Raw genomic sequence first — 21,282 nt, forward strand, 5'->3', positions numbered from 1 at the left:
GATCCATTAGGGTGTATGGGGCACTGCTCCACTGACTTCAGTCAGCCCTCAGCCAGCCCCCACCTGCTGGCCTTCCTAAACCAGTCCAAGCGGTGCCCCTGATTGTCAGCTTCCTCCTCCTTCCTGGGAACTGTAGTATACCTCCCCACAGACTTACCATCCCCATCACCCTTAACAGTTCTCAGTGTTGCCCTTGTGGAACTCAGCAGGGAGATGGATGGGGACAAAAATTAGGGTCAGTTGACTCTGCCTCTCATTGTTTCTGATTCCACCAACTGTTGGCCTTGCTGCCTTCCGCCCTACCAGTCCCAATGGGCACCAACCATCACTGACTTCCAGGATTCCACTTTCAGGCAGAGTTGAAGCTGAAAGAACTGGGCACGTTTAGCCTTGAGAAGAGAAGACTGAGGGGAGATATGACAACACTCTTCAAGTACCTGAAAGGCTGCCACACAGAGGGGGGCCAGGATCTCTTCTCAATTGTCCCAGAGTGCAGGAATAATGGGCTCAAGTTACAGGAAGCCAGATTTCGACTGATCATCAGGAAAAATGTCCTAACTCTTACAGTGAAATGACAATGGAACCAATGACCTAGGAAGGTGGTGGGCTCTCCAGGCATTCAAGAGGCAGCTGGACAGCCACCTGTCGGGTATGCTTTAATTTGGATTCCTGCACTGAGCAGGGGGTTGGACTCAATGACCTTATAGGCCCCTTCCAGCTCTTATGATTCTATGCTTCTGTTTTGGTTCCTGCCACACCATTCATTTAAAGCCCTCTTATATTACTTTAACAGCCATGGCTTCTCCCAAAGCACCCTGGGAACTGAAGCTTGCCAAGGTTGCTGACCTCTCAGAACTACTATTCCCAGCACCCTTAACAAACTACAATTCCCAAGATTCTCCATGATGGTTAAAGTGGCATAAAAGAGTGCTTTAAAAGGTATTGGTGCAAATGTGTCTTTTATTAAAGGAAACACTGTGGCCACCCCAAAACCAACAGGAGGCGGGTCAGGACTCTTTGTTCTTGACTCTTCTTTGCCTCTTGTCTCTTGCTGATCTCTCCCTCTTCCCACCCCCACCCCTGGCACCTTACCTATATAATGCTGAACCAGTTGCTGCACAGTCTCAAACTGGGCCCGAGTGGTGATGTAATAGCCGCCGTTGTCCAGCTTCCGGATCTTATAATGCTTGACGTGGTCACCCTTCACTTCATCCCAGTCACGAATAGACAGTGAGTAGGCACCTGGCAGATCAGAAGGCAGAGGTGGGTCCCGATGGAGGAAGGAAAGACAAAATCCAAAACAGAAAACAGCCTTCAGACCCGGATTGCTGCATGGTGTGGAATAAAATTCCTTAAGCCACAGAAGGGGAACGCACAACCCTCCAGATGGTCTTGGAGTTCAGCTCCCACCATCTCTGATCATCGGCCAAGCTCGCTAGGGCTGATGGAAGTTGGAGTTGACTTCACCAACCTGGTGCCCTTCAGATGCTGTTGGACTGCAACCCCCATCAGCTCCAATCAGCATGGCCAATAGTCAGGGATGATGGGAGCTGTAGTCCTAACAACATCTGGAGGACCCCAGCATGGGGAAAGCTGTCCTACTTCATCAGATGTAGAAGCTTAGTTAAGAAGGTGGGAATGATGTTGCTAAACACGGATAGTGCCGCCTTTGCCAACCTGGGGCCCTCCAGGTGTTTTGGAGTATAACTCCCATCAGCCCCCGCCAGCAGAGCTGTGGAGAGGGAACCTTCTTAGTGGTGGCTCCCCATCACTAGAATGCCCTTCCCAGGAGGCTCAGCTGGTGCCTGCACTGTTATCTATGCAGTGCCAAGGGAAGGCCTTTTTAAGTTTTCCCAAGCCCTACTGCAGCCCTACCTTCCTGCTCATCAGCTCCCACTGGTGGTACATGCCCTGGTCACCTCTCGGTTGGATTACTGTAATGCGCTGTACGTGGGGTTACCCTTGAAAACGGTCCGGAAATTACAACTTATACAAAATGCTGCGGCTCGACTACTTACAAACTGTCGCCGCCGGGAACACATCACCCCAGTGTTGTTCGACCTACACTGGCTCCCAGTTATTTTCCGGCCCAATTCAAGGTGTTGGTATTAACCTTTAAATCCCTATACAGTCTCGGCCCAGTTTATCTGATGGAGCGCCTCCAACGCCACCAACCATGCCGCCCAACAAGATCAGCCACACAGGACCTTCTCTCAATCCCGCCAACTAAAACAGCTCGGTTGGCAGGGACAAGACAGAGGGCATTTTCAGTGGCGGCCCCCACTCTCTGGAACTCCCTCCTGTATGACCTTCGACATGCCCCTTCCCTGAATGTATTCCGCCAAGCTTTGAAGACCTGGCTCTTCAGACAGGCCTTTGGGACTTACGGGGAGGGTTAAATTTTTACGACGAATAGCCTACTACTCTGTACTGGAACTGTTTTATTGCTTTATTGTTATATTGTATTTTATGATGTATTTTATTATGATGTAATGTATTGTTGTTAAATTGTACGTCGCCTAGAGTGGCCATTGGCCAGATAGGCGACCCACAAATTAAATTATTATTATTATTTTCAGAACTTTTTAAACCTGAGCTGATTGGCTGTATTTGCAGTTTTAAGCTTTTTGTTTTTCTCCTTTGTATTTTGACTGCATTTGCTATTTTCTCTTATCACAAGATATAATAAATATTTTCTCTTATTTATTCAACGTAAGCCACCCTGGAAAGTTTTATTTACCCCCCTCCTGAGTTCCATGGAAGAAGAAAGGAGGGGGTTGTTGTAAACGTAATAAAGAAATTAAATCATTATTATTACATTACAGATGGAGAGAGAGTGTGTGTGGAGAAAAAGAATGGGTTGCATGCAGTGTGACACCATACTCAGAGGAGAGTCATTGAAGGTCATGGGCAGGACTAACTTAGATCCATTAGGTTCAATGGGTCTACTCTGAGTAGAACCTGATTGGAAACAATCCTATGACTTGCATATGGCTACGTGTAGCACAATCCTGTATGTGTACACTCAGAAGTGAGTCCCATTGAGTTCAGTGGGGCTTACTCCCAGGTATGTTTGCAGAGGATTGCAGCCTCATGGAGGAAATGGCAGGTTCCCCATCCTTTGCTATACAGTCTTACCTGGGAGTAAGGCCGTGTTCACACCATACATTCCTCCTCAGAGAGCTACAATTCCCCTGAGTTCCCTGGGATGAGAGACTGACTGTTAAACTTGGGGAATTGTAGCTCTGTGGAGGGGAACAGGGAGTCTCCTAGCAACTCTCAGCATCCTTCACAAACTACCATTCCCAGGATTCTATGGGGGAAGTCATGACTGCTTAAAGTGGAATAATAGTGGAATAAACGTGTGGTGTGATTGTGGCTTCAGCCCCATTGTATTCACCAAGATTTAATTCAAGTAGACATGCATAGAATTGTGTATTAGATGAAATGCTTTCTTAAGAGAGTGCACACCAGTAATTAGGGTAGGGCTGGAGAGCCTCAGGGCCAATGCGGCCCTCTAGGCTTCTCCATGTGGCCCTCAGGACTCTCCCAGGCTACACACCCTCCCCCGATACCACCACCCCCAGTGGCTTTGCTTCACATCTTAAGTGTTTCTGCCTGGCTGGAACGTGGCCTTGAACTCTTATCGTGCCTCTTGCATGCCAGGATGGAGGAGAGAGAGGGATGTGCAAGCATTTGTACAAAGATAAATCTTACATGCGTTACCCCACCCACTTTTTTGCCTCTGGCCCTGCCCACCATTGGCATGTGGCCCATGGAAGGTCGCTCAGAAGGGAATGTGGCCCTTGGTCTGAAAAAGGTTCCCCCGTCCCTGAACTAGAGTATTATGAATAGCCAACAGAGAAGACCATTCAAAAAATATAGAGACAGAACTGCCTGAATAACAGAGAGCTGGAGAGGTGCTCTCAAACCAAGAGGGGAGGCAAGGGCTGTCTAGACAGAGCAGGGGTGGGGAACCGCCAGCCCTCAGGCCAGTTCCGACCCTGGAGAGCTCTCCATTCGTTCTGCCCCAGCCAAGGTCCTGCCCCCTCTCTGAAGCCTCAGTTCTCAGCCATGAAGCTGCTCCTAAAGGATTCCTTTGAAGCAGCTGCGTGAAGCAGTTCCTGAAGGCTTTCCAAAGGAGAGGGAAACCCGGTCTATCAGGAGCCGCCTGCGAGATGCATCTGGAGCACCTCAAAGCAGCAGCTCCCTCTTTGCCACCGCTTAACTGTTCTCCAGCCAACTGGGCAGTGTGTGGGTGGACATGGTGGGGAGGGGAGGTGGTATATGCAGTCTGCAATATATGCAGACTGCGTCCTGTGCGTGTGAAAAAATGAAATGGACTGCCTTCAAGTCGATCACGACTTATGGCGACCCTATGAATAGGGTTTTCATGGTAAGTGGTATTCAGAGGAGGTTTTACCATTGCCTCCCTCTGAGGCTGAGAGGCAGTGACTGGCCCAAGGTCACCCAGTGAGCTTCATGGCTGTGTAGGGATTCAAACCCTGGTCTCCCAGGTTGTAGTCCAGCACCTTAACCACTACACCACACTGGCTCTCCCTGTCTGTGTGTGCATGATTAAAAAAATGATTGTGGCATCATTACATAGCCATAGCAGGCCAGCAGATGGCAATGTTCTCCAGGAGGCCAAGTTACAAGGGACTGTATCTCCCAACTCTTCTGGAGATGAATCCTCCTTCTCCTCCTCTTTGTGATTTATTATGGTATTTGTATCCTCCCTGGGGTGTTTTTAACACCTTTTTGTTCTCACATCTATTGTGTCCAAAGCAGCTTCCAAACAATCTGTCTATTAAGTATTTGTTCTGATTCGTCTATGGGGAGGTTAGATGGCGTTGCATGAAAGCAAGTCTGATCCTACACTTTTCAGTGCATTTCCCCTTCACTTTCCTTATAGCAGAAAGTCTGGTCTTTGGGGAAAATGGGTTTGTTGTGCAAAACCTTCCAATCAACTCCGATCGCACAACCTGAATTGGCTGGCATGCCGCAGAATCTTATCGAAAAATAGAGACAGTCTAGAAGCATCCCCCAAAGAGGAATTTCTGTGTGGGTTTTCATCTGTAAGCCCCTTTTACCTGTGGACAGTGTGGTGCTGGGCCATGAAGCTTAGTGGATGATCATGGGCCATTTTCACAACCTAGCCTAACTCATAGGGTTGTTCAGAGGATAAAATTGAGTGAGGGAGAACTGTAGATGCCACCTGGAGCTCTTTGAAGGAAAAGTTAAATACAAATGTACAAATACAAAGGTGAACTACTACTACTAATACTACTTGTTCTATTTGGCACAAAGGGGGCTCCAAACAATTAAGTGGAAGTGGGGCAATGGTGCTGACTCCACCCCCAACATCATGTGCTTCCACTCTCTGGCCCCTCCCCCCCAGGGTCCATAATAGGAGCACGGGCATCTGAAGAACCCTGCACATTTTGAAGCCTACATGTATGAATAGGCTTCCATTAGATCTAGACCTCTGCACATGGCAGCACCAAAGAGTGTTGGAATCCTCCGCACAGAGACTTCCCCACCTGATATGTCCACAATGAACACACACAGACGTTGCAGGGCAGGGACACACAATGTTGGCAGCAGGGCTCCGTTTCCCTTTAATGTCAGGCCTATAATGTGTAAGTGCAACAGAGACTTATCATTGTACTGTATTGTGACGGCAAATCCTTGGCTCCTGATGAACTAAGATGGTGAAGCAGCACAAAGAAAATAGCGATAGCCTTGGGCTTCATACTCTCTCTTGGGATCCAGCCCCTAGTCTGGAAGAAATACTAGGCATTTTTATGGCTAAGGTAGAAGATATGTTAGCGCAGTATCCCTGCCCTTAAGTGCAAGGTTATTTTATAAAAAATTACCAATCTAGATCAGGACCCTCACGGGGGGGGGGAGTTAAAACCCACCACCCACCCACATGCTGGGGTCCCATTCCAGATATCACACACATGTTGGGCAATGTGTCTTTATTTATTACTTAAGGACACACAAACAGAACTAATGTCTTGTCTTTAGTTTAGCCCTTAGGGTGCTTCCAGACTGTCACTGTTTTCAGGTGGGATTCAATCACATCCTGGCAAATCCAGGCTGCATAATTAAGGTTGATTTGGTGCCTTTGGGAAACAAATCCACTTCCCAGAAGACCAGACCTTTTGCAGTAAGGAAAATGATAGGAAAATGCACTGGGAAATGTGGGCTAACCCTTGCTTTGACACAATGTCATTTAAGCGCCCCACAAACCAATCAGGATGAAAGCTCATTAAACACGTTGTCTGGAAGAGTCCTGAGAGACATTCCCTTCTTTTGCTGTACATCAATACAACTGCTGGAGATACCACAGGAAGGGCCAATGGAGTTGACAAAATAGCCAAAAAAAGAAGAGAGCTTGTCCTAGCTTGGCCCAGGCGCAGCCTTTGCAAGCATAACTTGGACAGCTCCCACCTTGGAGATTAGGGAGGAGAGTGTACTGGCACAGTGATACCTTTGGTAGTCTCGCTCTCGCGGATAAGGAAGGTCCCCTGGGGGTTGCCATGGCACAGAAGCTGCCTCTCAGCATCTTTGCGGCCAATTTTCCCAAAGTACCACCTGGGAAAGGAGATGCAGAAGTGAATGTTTGGAGAAAGAGAAAGAGACCTTCTTCCAAGCCTCTGCTTCTACAGAAGCATTTATTTTATTTTATTTATTTATTAGATTTATATCCTGCCCTTCCTCCCAGAGCATTGTGGAAATCACAAGCAAATCCCTGGGAAATATTATTAAAGAGCAGAGAGGGAGGGAAAATGTGAATGTTCAGGGACAGATAACAAGCTTTAGGATAATAGTTTGAAGATAAGGACCACAGGTCAGTGGAACAGCACAATCTTTGCATGTAGAACAATCCAGGTCCAATCCCCAGCATCCAGTCTCCAATCAAGGTTGCCACACAGAGGAGGGCCATGATCTTTTCTCGATCATCCCAGAGTGCAGGACAAGGACTAATGGGCTCAAGTTGCAGGAAGCCACATTTCAACTGAACATCAGGAAAAACATCCTAACAGTTACAGTGGAACAACAATGGAACCAATGACCTAGGGAGGTGGTGGGCTCTCCAGCACTGGAGGCATTCAAGAGGCAGCTGGACAGCCACCTGTTGGGTATGCTTTAATTTGGATTCCTGCATCAAGGTGGGGGTTGGACTCAATGGCCTTATAAGCCTCTTCCAAGTCTACAGTCCTATGATTCTATTGCCAGTTACAGGATCAGAGAACAGGTGATGGGACATGATCCTGAGGAGCCTAAAAGCCTGAGGAGCTGCTGCCAGTCAGAACAGATCAGAGGTGGGGAACCTGTGCCCCTCCAAATCCTGCTGGACTACAAGCCACATTATCCCTGACCATTGGTCATGATGGCTGAGGCTGATGGGAGGTGGAGCCCAGCAACATCTGGAGGTAGTTCCCTACCCCTGGAGTCACCAATCCTGAGCTCAATGGACAAATACTATGACCTGATGTGAGACAGGTTCCTATCTTCCTTTGATATGGCATATTACATCTGGGATGTTGTCAAGGGATAATAGCTCAGTGGCAGAGCAGATGCTTGGCATCCCAAAGGTCCATGGTTCAATCCCCAGCAACTCTAGAACCCTGGATGAAAACTTGGAAAACTGTTGGCACTCCACATAGACCAGCCTTTGTCAGCCTGGTGCACTCTTGATGGTTTGGGCTACAACCCCCCATCAGCTCCAGCTAGCAATGCCATGCTGGCTTGGGATGATGGGAGACACAGTCCAAAAGGGCACCAGGCTGGTGAAGATTGGTGTAGACAACATTGAGCTGGATGGACCACTCAGTGCAAGGCAGCCTCCTATGTGGCTATTTTTTAAGCCCTGTGGAAAGTGAAAGAGAAAAGGGAAGGAAACTGAAGTCACCCTCTTCCTATAGAAATGCATTACAATATCCGGGGGGGGGGAGAGAGAACAGAATTTTCCTCCATACAGATACTTTGCTATACATTGCAAAAACTTCCTTGTTCATTTGAGCACTTCTTCTCCCTCCCAAGCCTCTGCATGCTGCACCCCATCCAGGTGCTGTGGTACTTACTCTTCCGCCTGGATGGAGTCCACGGGTGCCACGTAATTGCTGGGGATGTAGCCTGTGGATCCTGTGTTCAGAGATCTTGCCTCCCACCAGTCACCTTCCCTGGAGCAGCAGGAGAGAGAAAAGAAACCGGCGAGCCATTAGGAAGCACACTGGGATGAGGGCAATAGCTCAGTGGTAGACTGCAGGCTTTGCATGCAGAAGGTCACAGGTTCAACTCCTGGCATCTCCTGGTAGAAGGAAGTTAATTGCATAGTTTGGAGATGACATCTAAATAACAAAAGGTCCTGACTTTTGGGATGCATCCAATGCTAGTCCTACTCAGAGCAGACCCATTGAAATTAATGAGCATGACTAAGTTAGGTCCATTTATTTTAATGGGTCTAAGTTTCAATGGGTAAAAGTGAGTTGTTTACAATCCTTGATTTTTAATACACTACTTTGCAATTATAAAGGTAGCATCCTTGAGGACATCAACCATCAGTCCATACTTGATTATAACGTTTCACATTTGTTAGCTCAACTTTGTACAGATAGACTAAACATTTGCTCCAAATAACATTTTTGGGGGCAATCTTTTTTTGAGCATATGCTATAATTTCAGCCAATACAGAAGCAAGGCAGGGTAAACTCCAGACAATATGGAAAGGACCCAACCTCAAAGCTCATCATGACATGTGGGAGGGTTGAGAGTGACCTCAAAGAGACAATCCCAAAATATTGCTACTAGGTTAATTTAAGAGCTATCGCTCTTGAACATGACCTAGAGATTATATTGAATCTTTTGACTGCTGCAAAAATAAATATTGCAAAATCTTGGAGACAGGAAACATCACACCCTCCCCCATGTTTGAGTGGTATGAGATGATTTGGGATATCGTAACACTTATCTAAGTTAACTTATAGGAAAGAGAAGTATGGACAGGCAAATAGGTTTTTCAAACATTCGACTGTCTTTTTGATGTCCTGGAATAACAAATGTCAAGCAATGTGCATCCATATAATTTGTTTACTTTAGTGAAAGGAGTTAACATAAATACGTAAGTAATTATTTATGATTTTTTCTTTTGTTGTAATTTAATTTATTACTTAAATGTAAACAAATTAAAAAGACATGCTTGTGACAGCACTAAATTTGACAGCACTAAGACTGGCCTGTCTTGGACCTTTGGACCACCATGCCCTCTTGGAGAACCAGCGATGGCTACTATTGAAGCCAGAACACTACACCTCTCAGAGATGTCAGCTGGAAACACTGTTCCACCCCCATTGGGGTAAAGGGGGATTTGGTTGGATGATCAGAGAGGGAGCATTGAGTCATCAAATATAAAAGTGAGGCTACTCTAAAGCAGGCCAAACTGTGAAGACAGAAGAGGCTATGGCATGGGTGGGGAACTTGGTGCCTCCAGATGTTGATGGACTGCAACTCCCATCAGCCCCAGCCAGCATGGCCAACTGTCAAGGATGATGGGACTTGAAGTCCAACATCTGGGGAACCCTGGCTGGTTGAATGGTTAGGAAAACGTGAGCAGTTTGAGCAGAGCTCGCACAAGGTGGGTGATACGAATGCCCACCCGCCCAGCCATTAACATGGAGCACAATTCACCAGGACATTTCCTACCACATGCCCAACTGAAACAAATCAACGTAAGAATATACCTTGCCCCCCCCCAAAAAAATGTGGCTGAATGACAACTCCCACCATCCTTGGCAATTGGCCATACTTGCAGGGCTGATGAGAGCTGTAGTTTAGTAACATCTGGAGCACTAAAGGTTCCTCACATCTGGAATTTAAGAAGAGCTTGCTGGATCCTGGCTTGGGGGTTACAGGAAGGTAAAAAGGAAGCATTAGAAAGGGAAGGGTTGTCAGTTCCTTTCACATAATTGGGGCAGACCGAGATTTAAACAAATGTGCCAGCCATTACCTGTTTGCATGAAGGGAGAAAATAGGTACAAATAAACTGCACCTCTGCTCCAATGATTTATGGCTCTACTTGCCCCAGCATTCACATGTAAGCATGGATGCCTAGGGTGGGGAGGACCTACGCTTACAGGCCTCTGCGCATGTAGACTTCCCTGGGTCCTGCAACCTTGCATGATCTGTGGCTTTCCAGGGGGATATTCTAGATACTAGAACTCTCATAACACTAGAACCTGAGACCAACCCAACTGAATGTTGGAAGATGCAGAAGGACAGACAAAAAGGAAGGATTTCTGCACACAGTGCACAGTTAAACAGTGGAGATTACTCCCACAAGCTGGCCACCGACTTGGGACAGCTTTAAAAAGGGAATTAGACAAATGAAGGGAGGATAAGGCTATCAATGGTTACTAGCCGCAATGGCTATGTTCTACCTTGGTTGGACACAGTGTGCCTCTGAATGTCAGCGTTGTGCTCATGTCCTGTTTGCTGGCTTTCCATTAGGCATATGACTGGCCATTGTGAGAACAGGATGCTGGACTAGATGGGCCTCTGGCCTGATCCAGCAGGGCTCTTCTGATGTTCTTAAACCTCTTCACCATCACGCTCAGGCTGAGGATGGCTATTTAAATCATTACATTCTGCCTTCCTCCCACACCACCCACGATGGAACTGGCGGCAGCGTCTCCAATCCAGGCATTATTGCTAAGACTTCGAGCCGCTTAGGTTCTGCAATGCTGCTGCACCATGGCCCCTTCAGCCCATAATGTCAGTGAATACTCACGTATTGTTGATAATGTGGAATTTCTCTCCTTTCTTAAATGTGAGGTCATCCTCCGTTCTGGCTTCGTAATCGTACAAGGCAACAAAAAGGGTCACTCCTCCACCTGCAGGGGCATCAGCAGAAGGGCAGTGAGAGGACCCTGCACAGAGAGCTTCTGCTGATGAGAAATCCTGCCCCCAGGCATGTTAGCTATGACTGGTCCACAGGAGATACCAGCCCCTGGCTCCATCCAATGGGTTGGGCAGAAACAGTTATTTAAGGCCACAAAAGAGGGGTGGGGAACCTCTGACCTAGGGAATTAATGTGGCCTTCCAGGCGTGTCTAGGTGGCCCTCAGGACTTTCACTAGCCATACACCCTTTCCACCCCATACCCCTCACTGGCCTGCTTTGCATCCTCCTCAAGTGTTTCTGTCTTGTTGGAAATTGTCCTTGAATTCTGATAATGTTGCTTGCTTGCCTGAATGGAGGATAGCAACACACACACACACACACACACTATCGTGCTATGGTAAAATTTACATTCACTGCTCTGCCCACATTTACCTCTAGACCCACCCACCATTGGCATGTGGCCTCTAGAAGTCTGGCAAGAAGGGAACGTGGCGCTTGGACTGAAAAAGGTTCCCCGCTCCTGACATAAACCCCCCACTTGGCCCAACAAAAGCAAGCAATGGAAGCCCACCCACCCCATCCAAACCCTTGAACTGCAGACGGGCCCAAGAGACTGACCTGCAATCCCAGCTCCGTGCATGTGCAGGGAGGGCGTGGGATACAGGCCAGGGGTCCCTATGAAGGCAGGAGTCGAAGGCCCAGATGTCCCTGGGAAGTTGTTGAAGTCGGGGATGCGCGTGAACGTGGTGGAGGTGTTCTGCTGGATGGGATCGGGATCGTAGCAGGAGGTGGGGGGTGGGTTGGCTGCCCCATCGCTCCCGTTGCTCTGGTTTTTATTTGGCCTCTTCCTTTTGCATTGCACACAACCCATCGCTGGCAGCACCTACAGGGAGGGAGAAGCAGAGAGGGAAGTGAGGACTGAATGAAAGGCTTTGGACAGGTGCCATTGCAGGGCGCAGGGGTGGACGGGGGAGAAATTTGGATTTGGTTTGCATTTGAATGAGAGACTACACGATTTGAACTTCTTGAACTAATACAGGAAATGACACACAGATACCCTTCGAAATTCACCCTTCTCTGAATTGTGCAATGCAGTTCTCCAGCTGACCAATGTGTGCAAAAAAAAAGAAAAGCATTTTAGGGGAAGTGTCCACAAAATGTATATATGAGTGAAGATAACAAACAAACCGTTAGGGAAATTGCTTGCAGAACTGTGTACATGAGTCAAAACTGCGTACGCAAATGGGTTCATTTGGAGAAATTCACACTAAAGTGCTGACAACTTTTCATGAGGGTTAAAATAAATCACAGCGTGTTGTGGAAAACTGAATTTAAAATATTCATCCATCCTTAGTGGGCAGCGACAAAACTGAGAGCCAGTTGCAGGAAGCCGGATTTAGAGCAAGGACAGACGATCGGCTCTTAGATGGATTCACGTTTTAAACATTTCAGTAATAAAACCAGTACATTTAAAAGTGTTTCAAGTGTTTATTTTATATGAAACAAACAAACAAAAAACCCGACATGCAACTATTAGCAGAGGTTTTCATCCATTCTTACGATGCCCACTGTCGCTGTAGGCTTATTCACACGTTACACTGAATTCAGGTACACGCACCTCCACACATGGACAAGTGTCTGTGTGAAAGAATGTACATTTGCTGATTTATACAGCTCAGCTATTGTGTACAAAGACCATACACTCATTAAACATGCACGTGAACAACTGCAGAAGTGGACAGCTATCTATCAGTATACACAGACTGTACACTTGTTGAACATAACGTGTGAACACCCCTTGTGTCTGTTTCAGGTATCCAACTAAAAATCCACTCAGATTTGCTGTTCAGAGTCTCCAGGGGGAGGGGAGGGGAATTCAGCATCATATATAATGCTGCATTACAGCTGAGCTTATGATGTAACAACTATAACAATATGTGCTCCTGAACAACAGATTGGCCCAAGATAAGATTGGCCTGAACCCTTATATCCCAGCTTGATCGCCGAGATCATCCGGCAGAGCGCTGATGGTTGTTCCCCATATTACAGAGGCCCAGCTGGCCTCAGCCAGAAGCCAGGCATTTCGTGTTGCCAGTCTCATGCTGTGGAATACTCTTCCAGCAGAGATGGGGCAGGCAACCTTGCTTTTGACCTTCAGGTGTCTCTTGAAGACCTTTTTATGCTGATAGGCTTTTTCAGCTGTTTAATTTTTTGATTAGTCAGTCACCTTAATGATGATCTGTATCTTTATTTTTAAACAGTGTTTTATGTTTGAATATTGCATGCTGCCCTAATATTTTGATATGGCAGTACAAAAACGCTTTTATAAACAAACAGATGTTTTGAAGCCTGATGCAGGGTAGCAAGTGCTGCCTCCCCCCCCCCCCACCTAAACAGTCAAAATGCACATTATTCAAGGTTGGTCAAGTTATTCTGGCACCTGAGACACACAATCCCACAAAGGCGTCTCCCCTTCCTTTGCAGAGTAAGAATTCATTAAATAACAATTTGCTGCCTTTTCATGACACCCAAAGTCAGTTGCCTCACTCTGCCTAATGACAGAGCTGATCCTGCTGAAAAATAATAAGCATGCGAACTGAAACATCAGGGAGGGAGGGACTGTCCCCCATCATCATTATCAATTCAATACGGTCCAAGGGTAGGTTATAGCACTTTACAACATTAAAATCAGTTTAAAACTGTCAGTTTAAAATAGTCAATAGAATAGGGTGGATCCTAAAACATATCTCTCAGGTGTCAAAGACCAGGATAAAGGGGTGTGTCATCAACATAGACAGAATCTACATAATGAAGGTGCCAGATGTTCCTCTGTGGGGAGGGAATTCCACAACTTAGGGGCTGCCACAGAGAAGGCCCTCTCCTGGGCTGCCACCACCTGAGCTTCTGAGGGTGGAAGAACTACCAAGTGGACCTCCTCCTATGCTGATTTTAACACCCGAAAGGGTCTGTAGGGACCCTGGACTATTAGCAATTATGAAATGCATGACCAAAATGGTGAAGGGTTGCAATTTTACTCTGTTGCCCATCAAGAAAGGAAGACCCTCGGTATCTGTTTGTGCAGACTTACGACACACAGGTGGCGAAGAGGGGGAGATGGCATAGCTCAACATGAAGCTTGAGGGAGGGGAGGAAGGAGGTTGCTTCTTGGCTTTCTTATTCTGAATGACTGCCAAGTGGTGCTTCACCCTGCCCCCCCAAACTCTCTTTCTTTCTGCCACATGCTGGTTGCATAGCAATATATTTGGAACTTCAGCCAAGGAAGGCGCGGGGCCAGGAGGAGTTCATGGAGACAGCTTGGACAGTTTCTGGATGGCCCAGGATATGCAGCATCTATGGAACTGGAGTTATTAGGGCCACCAAAAGTGGTTGTGGGGTCATCTCTTGGTCTGGATATGAAAAAAGATCTTAGGTATCTTAATGCCTTCCTGATGTTGCTGAACTACAACTCCCATAATCCCTGGCCATTGACCATGCTTGCTGGGGTTGATGGGAGTTGGAGTCCAACAATGTCTGGAGGGGCAAAAGTTCCCAACATCTGTCTTGGTGGATCACAAGCTGAACCAGTGGTGCAACATAGCTGCAAACGAAGTTAATGCAATCTTAAGACTGTATCAATACAAACCATGTCCATGTCCAGGACATGAGATGTTAAGGTTCCATGCTGTTCTCCATTGGTCAGGCCACAACTGGAGTACTGTGTCCAGTTGTAGATGTCACACAATCCAGGAAGGCATTGATAAACTCGAGCATCTCCAGAGAAGGGAGACCAGGATTGTGACGGTTCTTGAAACCAAGTTCTATCAGGAATGGTTGAAAACAGCCAGATACTTTTGGCCTGGAGAATAGAAAATGAAAGCAGGGGTAGCCACTGTGGTGCCCTCCAGATGGTGGACTTCAGTTCCCAACAGCCCCAGCCAGCATGTTTGATGATCAGTGAAGATGAGAATTGTAGGGGAGATGTGACAGCAGGCTTCAAATATCTGGAGGGATGGCATGCAGAAGATGGAGCAGGAATGTTCCTTGTTGCTCTAGATGGCAGGACTAAGATCAAAAGGTGGGAATTTCAAGGAAGCGGATTTGAGCTAAACATTAGGAGAAGCTTCCGAATGGAAATACCTCTTTGGCAGTGGAAGATGCAGCACTGGTGTCCAGAAAATAAAGAGTTAAATATGTGGTGCAACTTTGCATTTTTTTATGTTAATGTTTTTGTTTTCTGTTTTGTTATGGCTTGTAGCCAAACAATAAAACTATTACATACCTATCGACCCAATAACCTCTGTGGCATGCAAAAGACTCAAGATCCAAAATCCCAAAGACGACTTCTCCATGGCTACATAGCAGGCTGGATACTTAATTCCCCAATCTCCTGTGGGCCAGGTTTGACAGATAGGCTGGGTTCCCCACTGCTGTTATATGGGAAAACAAGCATGTTTGTGAAATGTGTGAACCAGGACATGTATAGATCTGATAACAGAAGAGACTAAGGGAAATATTTGTGTGTATGTTTTCCAGGGTGGGATGAACCATTACAGCAAATGAGGCAATTGCTTTGCGCGCTAGAATTTCAGGGGCAGCTCCATCAGCTGTGTGAATGTCAGAGACATCCTGCATTTTTGGAGGAGGGCACACAGAGGAAGCAGAGCATCTTGCCAGTTGCGTGATATTCCCTGCAATCTGGGGGACATAGAACTAAGCGCCTTCTGATCTCTCTCAGCCATCTGGAGTACAGATACAATCGTAAAAAAGGGAAGAAGGAGGCAAAGCGAGGCCTTCAGAATCAAACTGAGAAAACAACATCCTGGTCAATTCTCCATGAAATAACGTGCCGTTGTTACACCGCTCCAACTGTAAGGTCGCTTCCAGTTTACTCAGCTTTCACCCTGATTTGTTTGCAGGGAGATTAGATGGTGTTGGCTATTTCATGAGCATTCGTTCTGATTTGTTTTGTGGGGATGTTAGGCTGTGAACACACTAGTCGCCTATAGCAAAGCTTTTCCATTGGCTGCACCTGGAGAGGGAAAGGTTGATCTGCCAACCAGTTGCGAAATCTCCTTGATGCAATTTTTTAAAAAAATGCACTCAAGCTGATCCCAACCAAGTTTTACAGTAAAAAGGGGTGGGGTTTGACTTGCGTTGTGTGCCCCCATTTTCAGAAGAGACAGGTGGAGATGCCTGGCCATTGCACCCCTAACTTCATTTAGGCTGCAATCCAATACACATTTATCTGGGAATAATTCCCATTGAACCCAATGGAGCTTACTTCTGAGTTGACAGGTACTGGATTGCAACCTTAGTTAGCTAGAACTAGTTATGCCTTTCCTATCAACTATGTATTTCTATAAATAAAGTAGCTTTTCTTATTTTGCACAGTCTAAAGTCTCAGTGATTTGAATGCAGGGTAAAAGGCTGCTCCTTTCTGGTAAATCACATAGCACACGTAGCGTAAGTCTACGGCAGTTTGACTTACACCAGTGTAAGTTCAGCAGTGTTCCCAAGACACATGACTGAACTGAATGGAAATAGTATCCAGCATAAGTCCCTCTACCTCGGTCCCTCCTCTGGAACAACCATCTGAGGGGGGCTTATGCCAGCGTAAGTTACACTGGCCTTGGCTTAGCCACCAGAGCCAGGATGAGCAAGTTAAGCTGGCGTATCTCTGGCTGAGTGAGTTACACCAGCAGAGCCTGGCTGAGCCGGGAACCAGCTGGCTGAGCCAGAGTTCTGCCAGATCCTAACTCACCCATCCCAGTGGATCGAATAAATAAGGGTCTGTATGTGTGCTGGAGGTGGGGGGGATTTAATGTGCCCAGGTCAGCAAAACAAAACAACACACACTTTGTGCCAGCACCAACAGTTATCCCCACTTTCAGAAAGCAAGCCCTTCCCATCTTCATTGAAGGAAAAAAAAATCAGGGCTGCATCCAGAAAGAGGCTGCTTTCACACTGCACTTTATTCTGTTCTGATTATTTCTTACGTAGTGATCTGCACATTTTATTTGACCTTTCACACAAAAGTTCTGGATATCTAGTGGAATCTAGTGGAAGTTTAGTGCTCATTTCTGTGATAAATGATTCCAGAAATAATCCATTTGCAAGCTTGGGAACCCAGAACATCGCTGGAGTCTTGCATTAGCTGCAGCCGCTCACGTGACAGGCATCTCAGCATGCAAAGTGTTCCTGCCGTTTAGGTGCACGTCAATTTTTTTTTTGCCTGATGAAAATTGTACCAATATTCTGGCATAGGTGCAGATAGCAGCTTCTTCTGCCTCCTTTTCACACACATACCCCTGTATCCAGATGCTAACTCATGCAGTAAATTATGGGAGAACTACAGTGTACATGTGTATAACAGGTGAGGGATGAAAACAAGATGTTAGCTGCAGCAGTGTGAAAGACATTTGCATGAAATGGTGGTATATTGGCTGAAAAACCCATGGCTCCTTAACAGGTACTGCAGTGTGAAAGGGCAGAAGCACTACCATTTTAATGTGCAAAACTGACACAATAATCCCCATGTGTGAAAGTAGCCAGAGCCTTAGGCAGTATCTGGTGCTGTGAGCAGTGAAGGAATGACGTTCGGAGGTGTGATCAACACACAGGCAAGTCATGGGGAAGGCAGGGAATATCCCCTAATTCGGAGTGACAGAGACATCAGAGGCATCTGATGTTAGTGGGACAGCCAAGCGCGAAAGAAGAATACTTAGTGGTGGTGGGGACAATGTATGAAAATGTGGAGAGACAATAATATTTTCAGGGCTCTTCCTCAGACACACATGGAAGGATCATGGCTGTTGAGTGGGGATGCTTCTCACAAAACCAGTGACTAGGGCACATTGTGGGATTTTATTTTTTATTTATTTATTGGGTCTTTTATCTTGTTTGTGAGTTTTAATGTCGTATTTATTTGTGGGATGCCATTTATTCACAACAGCCTGGAATAGAGATGTTGGCAGAATTCCGATGGAAACTGCATCAGTTTGCTTATTGATCCCATGTCTGGAATTGGAATCAATCCAACGAATCTGATTGGTATTCGCTGTTGTTGTGGCCTTCTGTCCCACAACGACACATAATTGATTACATTTTCATTGTGCTTCCTTTGCAATGAAATGAGTGGGGTGGGATAATGTTATGACAATGTAATTTACATAGTTACGTAATTTTGCTCAATGGATAGCGAGACAAGTAACATAGCTTTTGGCAGAAGATGAACTGCAGCGGGCTGGTGGTGCATGTGACGAATAGAGGGTGGACTGGAAAATGATGCCCTCTTACATCCCTACCCTGGAATATATTGAACAGGGCTGCCTCCAGAATTTGAGTGGTCCCTCAGGCATAGATCCCTCAGTGGGGCCCCTTAACCTGGGAGAGATGGGATATGCAAACAGAGAATTTGTTCAGGTTGTATCTGATATTGTTGGATGCTCTGTGCAAAGTGCACCAAAACCCAGAGCTTGGAAAAGTTACTTTTTTGAACTACAACTCCCATCAGCCCCAGGCAGCATGGCCACTGGATTGGGCTGATGGGAGTTGTAGTTCAAAAAAGTAACTTTTCCAAGCTCTGCCAAAACCATACATCTTCTGGTGCTGGCAGACATAAAACTGTACACACACACCATGGCATATTTACAGACGAGTTGTATCCAAAGCTAATTCTACTCTAGATGCACTAGAACTTGTGGACATCCAATGAAGCTGAATGTCAGAAGAGTCAGGACAGACATTCACTCCTAGTAGGCAGTGATGACCACCAACTTGCAGGGCTTGAAAAGATAAATTCATGGAGGATAAGGCTATCAATGGCTACTAGCCATAATAACTAAGCTGTCCCTCCATGGCTGGAGGGGTAAGTAAGAGAGCTTGGTGAATGTATTTTGAGGACAAGAGTTTGCTGCTTTACTGATTTCAGATAACATCCCTTCTGTGCCCCAAAGATTCAGAACAGATAATGTATTTTGAAAAAGAACAATAAAAAATGACAAAATATTTGTAAATAGTTCCCTAAAACACATGACAAGCAAATTACATCCCAGCCACTGACAATCTCATGCTCACAGCTCCAATCAGCCCCAGCAAGCATGGCCAGTGGTCAGTGATGATGAGAGTCAGAGTCCAGAAAGTCTCAGGTTCAAACCCTACCATCTCCAGTTGGAAAAGGAGCAGGGAGCAGCTGATGGATTCAATCTCTGCCTGATACACAAGAAGAGCCATGCTGGATTAATCTAAGGTCCACTTAGTTTAGCATCCTCTTCTCACAGTGGCCAACCAGATGCCTCTGGGAAGCCAGAATAGAGGGCAATAGCACTCTCCCCACTTGTGATCCCCAGCAACTGATATTCGGAAGCATACTGCCCCTGACACTGGACGCAGAACATAGCCATTGTGGCTAGTAGCCACTGACAGCTTTGTCCTCCATGATTTTGCCCAATCCTCTTTTAAAGCCATCCAAACTGGTAGCCATCATGACATCTTGTGGATCCTGGAGAGTCACTACCAGTCAGAGTAGGCAATTCTGGGTGAGATGGTCAAACAGGCTGCCCTGGTATATGGCAGCTTCCTGTGCCATTTGCAGCTGTTCAGCAGAGAACCAGATTCTCAGAGAAATAGTTATTTTTCAGCCTTAAGGTTTGCTTTAAGGTGCCCATTGTCAGCCACAACTCCCTAAGTCTTAATATTGGATCTTCCCTTACCCTGCTTTCGGATGGAGATCCATCCAGGTTGTTCTACTGACCAATGAAATGCAATAGGGTGTTTGCACTAGGCACAGGCAGATAGGTCCATTTTGGTTTCTCTCATTTTTCCAGTCTTAAGATCAATTCTCCACATTTCCACATCCATTCATGGTTTTTTTTTTAAAAAAAGGCCTCATGAAAATTCATCTCCAAATATATACAAGTCTTATGCAGTTTCGCCTAATATACACAGATATGCACACTTCACACTAGTATATGCATTTTTTATACACATTGCTAAGCTAGAGAACTGCATTGCAAAATCCAGAGACGTGCGAATTACAAAGGAAGGCTGTGTTTTGGCTTGTGTATTATTTTGGGAAATGTGAATTTTGTAAGTTTGTCTTTAAATACAAATGGAATTGAAGTTCTCCCCCATCCCTAGTTCCCACGCACCTGCCCACCTGCCACCCCGGCGCTTACCAGGATGGCCCGTCAGGTCAGTGCTGCTGCTTCATGTTTTCTGTTGGATGAGAACACGTGGCTAAGAAACAAGAAGAAAACAAGCAGAAAGAGCCACAGTTACTAGGGCCAGGTACTAAAAGGGCAGACCCCTACATTGTCATTTGGAGGGCATGCACATCAGTATACATCTAGCACAACATGCTTCTGGACAGATGGGAACTCTTATTTTAAGACCAACAAGACAGGCTACCATGATGATGGACCCATCCCTCTGAGAGACACTGCAGAAGCTGCTACAAGATTGCATTGTATCTGCAGTGTTGGTCCTTCCAGTCCAGACAACCTATTTGTTGAGCATTTATTTATGTATTTATTATTTGATTTATATCCCGCCCAGCATTTGTCTCAATTTGCTTGCACAAAGCTTACAACAAGGTCAGATTTATTTATAAAAACATTTGCATGCCATGATTTCAAAATAAAAATATTAAAGCTGTTTACAACACAGTAAATATCACACTTTTTTTAAAAAAATAACAGCAGCAGATCATCACCGATTACAGAAAGTGCATCTTTATCTGTATAAGTCTAGCAGCAAAGAAAAGTTTTCAGCAAGCATTTAAAAGTCACCAGAGAAGACGGCCACTAAATCTATGTTGCAAGAGCATTCCACAGGGCTGGGCCTATGACACTAAAGGCTCAGTTTCTTGTCGATGCCAAATGAGCCCCACCATTGTATCTGGTTGCTAGTGAGCATTTGTTCTGATTTGTTTGTGGGGAGATTATAATGAGCATCCGTCCTGCGTTCATTCTGAGTCACTTGCAGGGTGTTCACACACCTTCTCATTAGTCATTAATTCATCCCACAATGCATTTCCTGGTTACTTTCCAACTGCAAAAAGTTCCCTTTTTAATTTAAAAAGTCGATTTGTTGCGCTAGGGCAACAGAGTCCTTTAATCCAGTTTAAATGTGCAAACCTAAAGTTCCGGTGTGCACTTATAGAACAGTGGCGTTGGACAGGCCTATAAGGCCATCGAGTCCAACCCCCTGCTCATTGCAGGAATCCAACTTAAAGCATATCTGACAGGTGGTTGTCCAGCTGCCTTTTCAAGGCCTCCAGTGTTGGAGAGCCCACCACCTCCCTAGGTAACTGAACCCCTCCTGCAAAATACTGACAGTGACACCCCAGCTCAGACTCTGGCTGAAGAATGGT

The 21,282-nt window shown here is 46.0% G+C and overlaps 1 protein-coding gene across 5 annotated transcripts in view; it reads right to left on the minus strand.

Moving 5' to 3' along the window:
• Positions 1-21,282, minus strand: part of FGR (FGR proto-oncogene, Src family tyrosine kinase) — a 97,733-nt gene that overhangs the window by 23,266 nt on the left and 53,185 nt on the right. For 4 of the 5 annotated variants that reach the window (XM_061597998.1, XM_061598002.1, XM_061598001.1 and 1 more), the window contains exons 2-7: positions 20,087-20,147; positions 11,529-11,793; positions 10,799-10,901; positions 8,097-8,195; positions 6,500-6,603; positions 1,093-1,242 (exon numbers count right to left, since the gene is read on the minus strand). In XM_061597998.1, coding sequence (XP_061453982.1) covers positions 1,093-1,242; positions 6,500-6,603; positions 8,097-8,195; positions 10,799-10,901; positions 11,529-11,781 — 709 coding nt within the window. In that variant the 5' untranslated portion in view covers positions 11,782-11,793; positions 20,087-20,147. The remainder of the gene's footprint in view (positions 1-1,092; positions 1,243-6,499; positions 6,604-8,096; positions 8,196-10,798; positions 10,902-11,528; positions 11,794-20,086; positions 20,148-21,282) is intronic. The other variant, XM_061598000.1, reaches the window with a different exon arrangement.

This window comes from Rhineura floridana, chromosome 15 (genome assembly GCF_030035675.1).
Source record: "Rhineura floridana isolate rRhiFlo1 chromosome 15, rRhiFlo1.hap2, whole genome shotgun sequence".
NCBI classification, from domain to species: Eukaryota; Metazoa; Chordata; class Lepidosauria; order Squamata; family Rhineuridae; genus Rhineura; species Rhineura floridana.